The 11,120-nt window shown below is 42.4% G+C and overlaps 1 protein-coding gene across 1 annotated transcript in view; it reads right to left on the bottom strand.

The window, feature by feature from the left end:
• Positions 1–8,204, bottom strand: part of LOC131226197 (protein DMR6-LIKE OXYGENASE 1-like) — a 23,472-nt gene extending 15,268 nt beyond the window's left edge. Inside the window, exons 1-3 of the mRNA XM_058221955.1 lie at positions 8,010–8,204; positions 6,628–6,866; positions 4,983–5,301 (exon numbers count right to left, since the gene is read on the bottom strand). Of these exons, the coding sequence (XP_058077938.1) occupies positions 4,983–5,301; positions 6,628–6,866; positions 8,010–8,204 (753 nt within the window). The remainder of the gene's footprint in view (positions 1–4,982; positions 5,302–6,627; positions 6,867–8,009) is intronic.
• Positions 8,205–11,120: the final 2,916 nt, after the last annotated feature.

Raw genomic sequence — 11,120 nt, forward strand, 5'->3', positions numbered from 1 at the left:
AAACTCTGTCTCCATCTTGCTCAACTCGTAGAGACATGTTGACTAGCTCAACGTAATTGGGAATGCCAGCGCAACACATCCTAATGCGGATATTGGGCCGCAACCCATCTGAAAAACACCACATTTTCATCGATTCATCTGCTAGTATCAAAGGGGCATATCTGGCTAGCTCCATGAATCTGTTCTCATATTCTGACACGGTCATCTCTTCCTGTCAGAGGCGAAGAAACTCACCCTCCTTTTCACCATAAACTAGCCTCCTTCTCGAACATATAGGTGGCTAGCTCAACTTGTTCTGCCTCAGTGCAGTGTAACGGCTTCAACATCTTAGAGATGCGATCTAGCCAATAATCAGCCTTCTCGGGTCTATGAGTACCAACAAAAGTGGGAGGACGGAAACGCTGAAAGCGCTCAAAAAGTCCGCTAGTATTCATGTTCCCAGCAGGGTGCGTAGGTGATGCAGGCGGAACCATACTCATATTCTAGGCAAGGGCCCTTGCTATGGTGGTGAAAAACTGTTGCTGCTGCTACAACAAGAGTATCATCTGCTCTAACCTATCAAGAGGAGGAGCCACCTGAGGTATGTATGGCGTCGATGTGAACGTACGGTTCTATTTGGGAACCGGTGGTGCATAAGGTGTTGGCCCATTCATCCCCATATTGTCAAGCATGCTTGCATTGATAATATGGATTAGGGCGACGTCATCCATATGGAGTCGGAAGTTTTAGCGGCGGGCGATCTTACAAATCAGTTGGCCGAATGGCAGTGTGGTGCTTTTCCTATTGGACCTTGCCGCTTTGATTATCTGCATCCGGACGAGAGGGGACAGACATACTTTGTCTCATTTTCCAACTCGAAACAAGAAGTCCACCATGAACCTCATGCACTCGGTGCGGTTACTTGATCGAGGATACATGTTATACGTGCATAAGTTGTAGATAGAGCTGGGCATCGGACCAAGTCGAATCGGATTGGGTCCAACTCGACCCTGTCCGTGTTTTGCATGAACTGACCCGAACTCGGATAGATCCGGGACCGAGTCTAGGCCATCTTACCCGATCCGACCCTACCACATGCTTCCCTAGACCGATCCGAGTCCGACTCAGTCAGGAAAACCGAGTCAGATCGGATTGGGCAAGGTTCGGATCTTTCATTTCCTTCAACGGTGTAGAAATCATTATTATCAGTGTTTCGTATGGTGCGATCTACTTTATTATTAAATTTACTTAAAATTTAGTATCAACCTCTAAAATGATCTGAAAAAACTGATGAACGGTGCAGATAAACCAAAAAAATTCAAGATGGACCCACATAATTTACTCAGCAGGATAAAAACGTAAAGGTATACAGTGGACGCGTGGTCTAGGTCCAATATAGAGTTTCAATGCGCTCCCGAGAGCAACTGGATTTTGAGATGGATCCTAGGTTTTTAGGTAATTAATGTAGCGTTTACGATTCTAATTATTTTGGGTCTTGTAGTTCGTATTGAAAGCAGTTCAATCTAATTCCATTAGTTATTTAGTTTAGTACTTAATAATTTTCGTCTAATTTCTAAAGAATTCGGTCCTTAGTGATTTCTGCCTGAGGTGGTATTTGGGTCTTTGTACAGATTTTTCCAGGAAATTACAATCTACCCCCCTTAAAGAACAATTTCGTCCCTGAAATTGCCTAAGGGTAATAAGTAAAGGTTTTACTATTTCATTTATTTAGTTTTATTGGTTTCGGGTTTATATACGTGTTAGGCTATATAATACTACATCAACCTAGCTCATGTTGGTCTGCCCCCCTTAAAAGTTTATACCTTTGAGGTTTGAAAATGAAAGTCCAAATCATTATTATCGTGCTAAGTGTTTGATGATAAAGTTTACCTAAGGGTGGTATAATTTACTCTTTATGATAGAGCTAATACGGAAAAATAGTTGTAGTAGGCTCAAATCTGATATGTCGATTGCCCGCCTGACCAGGGTAGACAACTCATTGTATCCCTTCCTAATCCTGATAGATCCTGGTCTTCTACTCGGTCAAAGCAGTGAGTCCTTTGGTAATCACCCAGGATTGAGAATTGAGTTAAGCCGTGAATGCCTCGTAGGGATATGGTTCTGAAATTCTGAAACTTGATCATCCTAAGTATTTAAGGAGTATTATAATTTATTAGGAGGTTCAAGCCTCATATATATAAGGTTGTCCTTTAGATCTTGTTCAACGAGAGTTCTTGTTTACCCTAAGTTTAACTTGGTGGACAATAAGTTCTTCCATGGTGCTCATAGTCAATGAACTATACTGGAAGGGTTTTCAATCTCCTAAAATTATATCTGTATGTTACCATTTCAATCATACAGTTAGGGGGTTATGGGCAGTTTGCACTTTGGTTACATTAACTTTGGGAGGGAAGGAAGAGTCAAGAGTTCTAAAATATTTCAGAAGTTTGGGATGTTAGCGACATAAGACCGAGGGAAAGGAAAGAAGAGGGACATCTCCTCGACGCAGTATGAACCTTGACTTTACAAGGTAATAAGAAACTTATAATATTTACTGTAGTCCGCCTCTAACATAAGCTTACGGAGTATTAAACTATGAAACTCAATCTACCCGAGGGTCTTAATTTAATTGTACAAAAACAACTAAAAATATATATATCTTTACATATAATCAAATTTAATCACAGGACAATTCCTAGTATGATTATGAATAATTCCTAAATAGACACCACATAGTAAACTTTAATATGAAAAGATATGACCAGTCTATTGGCAACTCGAAGTTGTAGAAATTTTTCCGTTTCGACCCTTCTATTATTTATAACATATTTGTCACCTCTAGTTACCATATTATTATTATAATTCTTACAGTAATCCATTGTTAGGCCTATTCTTTCATATGAATTGGTTTAATAGACCCAGTGCCTACTAATAGGAATACAGGTATACTTTGAATGTGGGCAGTGACCTCAAAGGTCAAAGGCGTTGCAGTTGCTGACTCAGGTGTTTCAGCTATAAGTGCATGCACACGGGCTTGTTAAAGATGATTTGGTTACGCTGTCATAGGTCATTGAGGCGGTCTATCCCGAGGTACAGGTGGTCGATAAAATGGCTGCGCTGGTGGTGCAAATCGTAGAGGTGGAGTCGTTATACCACGTGGTGGCTGACGGTCGATCTTCTGAGGTGGCGTGAGACCATTGTCTTTCATCTTGGTAAAACAGAAGGGGTCAGTGTGTCCCCCCTTGTTGCAATATGTACACCAATGGCCAGCTCGTCTTTGTTGGGTTGGTAGAGCCATGGGCCTGGGAGGCGAGTTTACATGTGGCCTCTTACTTAGGACTGGCTGGTGCTGTAATTCGGGATGAGGTCTCAGGCCCATTGGTATACGTGTCTGAGAAACTCTGTCTCCATCTTGCTCAGCTCGTAGAGACATGTTGACTAGCCCAACGTAATTGGAAATGCCAACGCAACACATCCTAGTGCGGATATCGGGCTGCAACCCATCTGAAAAACGCAACATTTTCATCGATTCATCTGCTAGTATCAAAGGGGCATATCTGACTAGCTCCATGAATCTGTTCTCATTTTCTGACACAGTCATCCCTCCCTGTCGGAGGTGAAGAAACTCACCCTCCTTTTTATTACGGTATGCGAGGGGAAAGTACTTCCCATGAAAGCGTATCTCAAATGCATCCCAGGTCCACACGTGTCCTGCGGGAACTGTTCATAAGATGTTGTCCCACCATAAACTAGCCTCCTTCTCGAACATATAGGTGACTAGCTCAACTTGTTCTGCCTCAGTGCAGTGTAGCGGCTTCAACATCTTAGATATGCGATCTAGCCAATAATCAACCTCCTCGGGTCTGTGAGTACCTGCAAAAGTGGGAAGACGAAAATGTTAAAAGTGCTTAAAAAGTTCGCTGGTATTCATGTTCCCAGCAGGGTGCGTAGGTGATGCAGGCGGAACCACACTCATATTCTGGGCAAGGACCCCTGCTATGGTGGCGAAAAACTGTTGTTGCTGCTGCATCAAGAGCATCATCTGCTCCAACCTATCAGGAGGAGGAGCCACCTGAGGTATGTGTGGCGTTTATGTGGACGCACAGTTCTGTTTGGGAACCGGTGGTGCATAAGGTGTTAGCCCATTCATCCCCATATTGTCAAGCATGCTTGCATTGATAATATAGATTGAGGCGACGTCATCCATATGGAGTCGAAAGCTGTAGCGACGGACGATCTTGCAAATCAGTCGGCCGAATGGCAGCGCGGTGCTTTCCCTATTGGACCTTGCCGCTTTGATTATCTGCATTAAGACAAGAGTGGACAGACATACTTTGTCTCCTTTTCCAACTCAAAACAAAAAGTCCACCATGAACCTTGTGCACTTGGTGCAGTTACTTGATCGATGATACATGTTATACATGCATATGTTGTAGAGCAGACGGAAGTCATTTGTCATCTTGAACGTCCCGGAAAAATCCGTACAAAGACCCAAGTATCACCTCAGGCAGAAATCACTAAGGATTGAATCCTTTAGAAATTAGACGAAAATTATTAAGTGTTAAACTAAATAACCAATGGAATTAGATTGAACTGCTTTCAATACGAACTACAAGACCCAAAACAATTAGAATCGCTAACGGTACATTACCTAAAAACTTAGGATTCATCTTAAAACTCAGTTGCTCTCGGAAGCGTGTTGAAACTCCATATCGGATCTAGACCACGTGTCAAAAGTCCGATGACTGCGAAACTATACGGTTATAACTACTTTGTTGGACTTGACCACCATCTCGGAATTGCACGGAGGTCATCACCTACACTCCCTTGCCTACACAAACCCTCAGCGACTATACGGTTTGTGTACTCAAAGTGGTCTGCCTCATTTTTGGGCTCATGTTAAGTACGGAGGTGTGAATAAAACACAGACATCATGATGGGGCCAGAGAGAGAGAGAGAGAGAGAGAGAGAGAGAGAGAGAGAGAGAGAGAGAGTAAATGTACCTCCATCTGATAACCTAAATTCACCACAAATGCATTGGGAAGAGCCTCCACAGCCATCCATTCCCCATCTTGGAAGACATGGAGGCCACTTACTTCACCTTGAAGAAGAAGGGTGATCACATTTGGGTCATAATGCTTTGGAAGACCTAAAGTTAAGGTTGGGTCTGGGCATTTTGGGTAATGGTTTATGGACATCACTTGCATGCTACTAAGTTCATTGCTGAAGTAGTCCCTTTCAAGTCCCAATCCTTTGCTTATTAGCTCTAAAATCCTTAAAGCCAGTCCTCTAACCTCCACACTATATGTTCCAGCCACATGCCTGAAAAAGAGAGGATATTTTTCATTTTTAACCATCCAATAAATGTTTAGCAATATGATAGTAAGATAATCATAATTTTTTAATACATGATACTGCAAAACAGCCACACATTACTGAACCATTTAATTTAAATTACATGTATATCATTTATATCATTTTTAAGTAATCTCTAAGTGCCAGTGTATCATCCACTACACTCTCTGAAATATCAAGGTTTTTCTTATAATGTAGTCTACATGCCTAAATTTTGGCATGTCATTTTAATGGTCAGAGCTAATTATCACGGTGGGCCCTGTAAAAGTCAAAGGTGTACGTCCCTCTCTTAATTGCTTACTTTGATGTGGCTCATCTAAATCACAAGTCAACTTGATTTTGTTTTTCCATGGACTAACACAGGATTACACATCTGAGTCAATCTCAAATACACATCAAGGCGGACCCTTCAAAAACCAAGTACAGGCAAACCTAAAAATTCATTTGATGCTACCTTTTATTTTTTCCAGGCCCCACTGGGTTGTGTATATGAAATCCACTCGATTCATAGATGTGTGATCCCATGTTAAGCCCAGGACCAAAACATCAGGTTGACTTGTGATTCAGGTGGGCCACACTTTTGATTTCTACAAGGCCCACTGTGATGATTATACAAAATTCACTCCGCCCACAAAATGCCACACCAAAATTTATTTTTGAAGCGGAGCATCAAGCCCATCCATAAGTCAGGTGGGCCATACAAAGTAAAATAGTTCACAGAGCGAAGATTTCATGCACACTGTTTCCAACTATGCCATCCACCTGAATCAAAGATAGGGCTGATTTTTTTAAACCTGAGCCTAAAATGGTATAAATTTTACAAAAAAATTATGGTAGGACCCACCCAAGTCTTGTACCCCTTGGCTTGCACAGATGACCCAACTTCCATTGAAATTATCAAATTGGACCCAAATTCCATTGAACGAATTGAATCGGAATTTTTGAGCTCACACCCACACACACCACAATGGGCACTCAAACCCATGACCTTATTGGTGAAACTCTTCTGAATCTACCACTAAGCCGTGAGTGGAGACTTATGGATCCATTGCTTGAGTTAGCTTAAGTATCACTCATGTGCACCAATCATCCACAGCACTGTCGTCACCATTTTCTGTTTAATTTTAGTCTATGAGTCGCCATAACTAACTGAACCGACCACATTGTAAGATGAGCTAATTTTGGGTGGTCCCAATTCAACTTTGATATGGATGGTTTGATATTTAGATGTTCATGCATGCATAAATACCTTAGAATCATGTAAATAATGTAATACTATTGATGAAGGATTACCTATATCTACTGGGCTTTTCGGGCCATAAATGCATGAATTTTTCAACAGGATGGCATGGGTGCCGCAGATTATCCCTCCAACAATGCACATCTTCATTACAGTAGTCTATGCTTGTAAAAACTCTCACAATCTGGCTGCGATCCTCTGAGTACAACTTTATTCTATCCATAACCGGCATCTCGAAGAATTCCTTGGCAACACGCATCATGTCGTGGACAGAGACTCCATGGTTAACTAGCTGCATTAGAACAGGTACATTTATTTTTTAGTATGCTTTTTAATTCTATTTTTGTGTTACTGAAATATTTCCAAATCAACTCATTTCATATTTATGGGCCAACTGCCCTTGTGTTACCTTGGCAAACAACTTTCATGAGATCCACACCATCCATCAGGTGGACTATCCCATCTTAGCCATTGAAACTAAAATTCATGATAAAACAAGTTTCGGATAGGACACACCACAGGAAGACAGTTGGGATGGAAAGCCAACCGTTAGTTTTGTGTAGGACCTACCATGGTGCTTATATGCCGTCCAATTCATTCATCTGATTTGCCTCATTGGGACGAAAGAACTAGCCACCAATCATAGTCATTCCACAACTAGGGTGGAGTATACCACGTGAATTTATAGGTTTTAGGTCTCAGTTTTTTGGGTGACCCACCTGCGTTGAATCAAACCGAGTTTCTGCATCAAGGCTAAACAAAGAGTGGAGTAGCCGATGGACGGTGTGGATTTTATGTACGTTAAGTCATTTCTCATGTTGGTGTCCTGCAGAGGTGGGTGGGATCAATGATCGTGAGCCAACCTTGATGTATATTCCTTATATCCACGCCGTTCATATGTTTTGAAAACTCATTTTAGGGCATGATCCTAAAAATGAAGCAGATCCAAATCCCAGGTGGACCATAAAAAAGGAAACAATGGTAATCGACCATTAAAAGCTTCTCATAGGCCACAAAAGTTTTGGATCAAACTGATATTTGTGTGGTCTCTTCACCCAGGTATTTGTGACCATATCAAAGGGTTGGATGTCAAATAAACATTCTTTTTAATGGTGAGGATTTAATCACGACTGTTTCATTCTGTATGGTCAACTTTCTGCATTCTTAGATCTTGCCCTAAAATGAGCTTTCAAAATGGATGGACGGTTTGGATGTAAGGAATATACATAACAGTGGGTCCTGCAGTTAGTGATCCACCAAAATTTGAAGGGCTCAGATTGGCCTATTTCGCTGGGTCAATTCAAATATTGACTTTTGCTCATATGAACCGTCCATTGCCAGCCTAAATCAGGCCAATCATGTGATTAACGATAATAATTCCATCAACGTTATTTTTCGTGATGTGGCCCACCTAAGGTATAGAGAGAGAAAGGACCTGAAAGAAACCAAATTCTTCGCTAGCTTTCAATATTTGCTGGATTACTTCATCCTGATCGCTTCCACCCAAATCAATGACTGGGATTGTGTTGCATGTAGGAACGGCCACATCGCCAGGACGTTTTTCCGGTGGAAATACGTAAGATTCCGGCACCGACTGATTGTTGACCTGAGAGGATACGAGCTTCTCCATCTTTAAACCGCTAATCTAACTAGCTACCACAATGACATATGATTAGTTGAATTTATAAGCGAAATTGTATTAAAATAGCCATTGGGGGTTGGTTGTAGCTTCACTTAATGTGTAATTACAAGCAAACATGCATTAAACTATATTCTAGTGGGCCAATTAGAAATTCCATCATCAATATCATGGTGCTTGGTCTAAATTCAGATGTAATGCACTTCATATGCATGTATTCATATGTGCATAGAAAGTGTTTTTATGGGGTAGGCATGTGGAGGATTTTATGGGGCCCAACTTTATGTATGCGCGTGATTGATGATGCTGTCCATCCATTCTGCCATCTCATTTTAGGCCATAAGCCCAAAAATGAGCCAGATCTTAAGCACACATGGACCCTGCCATAGGAAACACTAGTGATGGAATGCCTACTATTAAAAACATATTGGGGTATAGAAGTTTGGATCAAGCTGAATTTTTCTTCCCTTTTTCTCTGTCTGTGTGGCCTTATCAACAAGTTGGATGGTCTTAATAAACAACAGGGTGGGCCTTGTGAAGTTTGCAGCAGTGGGTGTAAAAATATGAGATGTTGCTAGAGTATAGGTGGGTAGAGCTAGGCATCGAGTAGAGTTGGACCGAGTTAGGGTTGACTCAACTCGATCCGGTTTTGAAATATGCCTGACCCAAACTCGATCCGACTCAATACTGAGTCTAGCATGCTTGACTTGATCCGAGTCCAGTTTGGCCTAGACTGATCCGGACCGAGTCCGATCCGGTCAGAAGTACTGAGTCGAGTGAAGTTGGCACCTAGTCGGATTGATAGATGAGGAAGGGAGAGACTGAGAGAGTGGAGAGGAGAGAGATAGAGGAGGAGGAGGAGGAGGGTGATGGTGGTGGGTGGTTGTCGGGCTTGGAAGATGAGGAGGATGAGGGAGGGAGAGAGAGAGATTTTGGGATCGGGTCAGGGTAGGGTTGGAGAGTCGGGTTTTAGATCAAGTCGGCTCTAACCGGATTGAGTTTCAGGTCAAGTCGGGTCGAGCTACTAGGTAACTTGAACTCGACTTGGTTTGAGTTCGGATTGGATGAAGCTTACTCGGTTCGGACTGACTCACCCATTTGGTTCGGGTCGAGTCCTGAACGAGTTGGATGAGTTGAGTTAGCTAAATCGAGTTGTCCGGTGCCCACCTCTACAGGTGGGGGTAAGGAAATGATAAAAAAAAAAGAAAAGAAGATGATGATGAGCATAGCAAAAGTGAGGCATTAACCAAAGAGAAGCCAAACCTTGCACAAGATGTCCATCCAAGAGGAGATAGTGGTTATGCTGAAGAAGTAATGGCTGCTATAGTGTCACGACGAGTATGGGCTAGCTCTCATTAACCCCCACAATATAAGGTTAGACCCAAGGCCTAATTCATCCATCGATCAAGTGGGCCACAGTACACAAAGAAGTAACAAACAATCTACATGCAAGATGCATGTGTTGCTTAACATCGAATTAGAACAGCATATGAAGTTTGGAAGGGTGGGATTGGGTTTAAACTTCTCAACCCCATGCCCTTCGCCCAACTCCAACCCACGGTCCAAGCCTAACTGGGCTGCACCACCCAGCATGACAGGCCATCCTTAACTCAAACGTGGGTGGCACTTAATGAGATCCAACCCATCAACCAGGTGTGCTGCCTCATATGTCTTCCAACCAAAGCCCAGGTGCGGAATCAGGTGCAGATTCGGTGAGACCATGACATGGCATGATTTGATTGAGCGTGGATTAGGTACTACCTCCACCTATTAGGAGTTTTAGGAGTTTGTCACAGGGGGAGGCTCCGAGGGCCTACCCTTATGTATGGATTTTATCCACACCGTCCATTCATTTTTTGATATCATTTTAGAATATTAAGCTAAAAATAAGGATGATCCATGGCTCAAGTGGACCACACCATAGGAAACAGCAGTACTAATGACACACACCATTGAAACCTTCTTAGGCCCCACCGTGTTGTTTACTTTCCATCCAACATGTTGATATGGTAATACACAACTGGATGAAATGAAAAGACAAATATCATCTTGATCCAAAGCTTCCGTAGTCCCTAAGAAATTTTCAATGGTAGGAATTTAATCCCCACCGTGTGGTCTAGTTGAACCTTAGATCTTCCTTATTTTTAAGATTATAATCTAAAATGATATGGAAAAATAGATGGACAGTGTGGATGAAATTCATACATCAAGGAGGCCCCTCGGAGCCCCGCCTGTCCCAAGGGCGTGGATTGGATACTGACAAGGTCAGTAGCCAGATCGCTACTGAAGTAACGTCACCAAACTCTTTGGACCCCACCATGATGCATGTGTTGTATCCGTACTGTCCAAACATTTTTAGAGATCATTTTATGGCATTACAAAGAGAATGAGATAGATCTATATTTCAAGTGGACCCACCACAGAAAACCGTGGAAGCCATCACACCTACCGTTGAAACATTTGTAGGGCCCACAGTGATGTATTTTTGAAATCCATCCTATTCATGAATTAAAATAGAGATAGATGAAGTGAAAACAAAAATATCAGCTTCATCGGAAACTACCGTGGCCCCTGAGAATTTTTGAACAGTGGATGTCAACGTCCCCACTATTTTCCATGGTGGGGACTTTAGATCTATCTCATTCTCTTTGCAATGCCATAAAACGATCTCTAAAAATAGTTGGACGGTATGGATACAACACATGCATCATGGTGGGTCCATAGAGCTTGGTGACGTCACTTCAGTAGGGATTTGGCTACTGACCTTGTCAGTATCCAATCCGCGCCCCCGTCTGTCCCAGGCTCGGGACAGGCGGGTGTAGTACCTAATCCGCGGTCGTCTGGTATGCATTTAACAGTTGGGTGCGTGGCTCGGAAACGGATTGGCTACTAACCCTGCCACTAGCC

Source organism: Magnolia sinica, chromosome 14 (assembly GCF_029962835.1).
Source record: "Magnolia sinica isolate HGM2019 chromosome 14, MsV1, whole genome shotgun sequence".
NCBI classification, from domain to species: domain Eukaryota; kingdom Viridiplantae; phylum Streptophyta; class Magnoliopsida; order Magnoliales; family Magnoliaceae; genus Magnolia; species Magnolia sinica.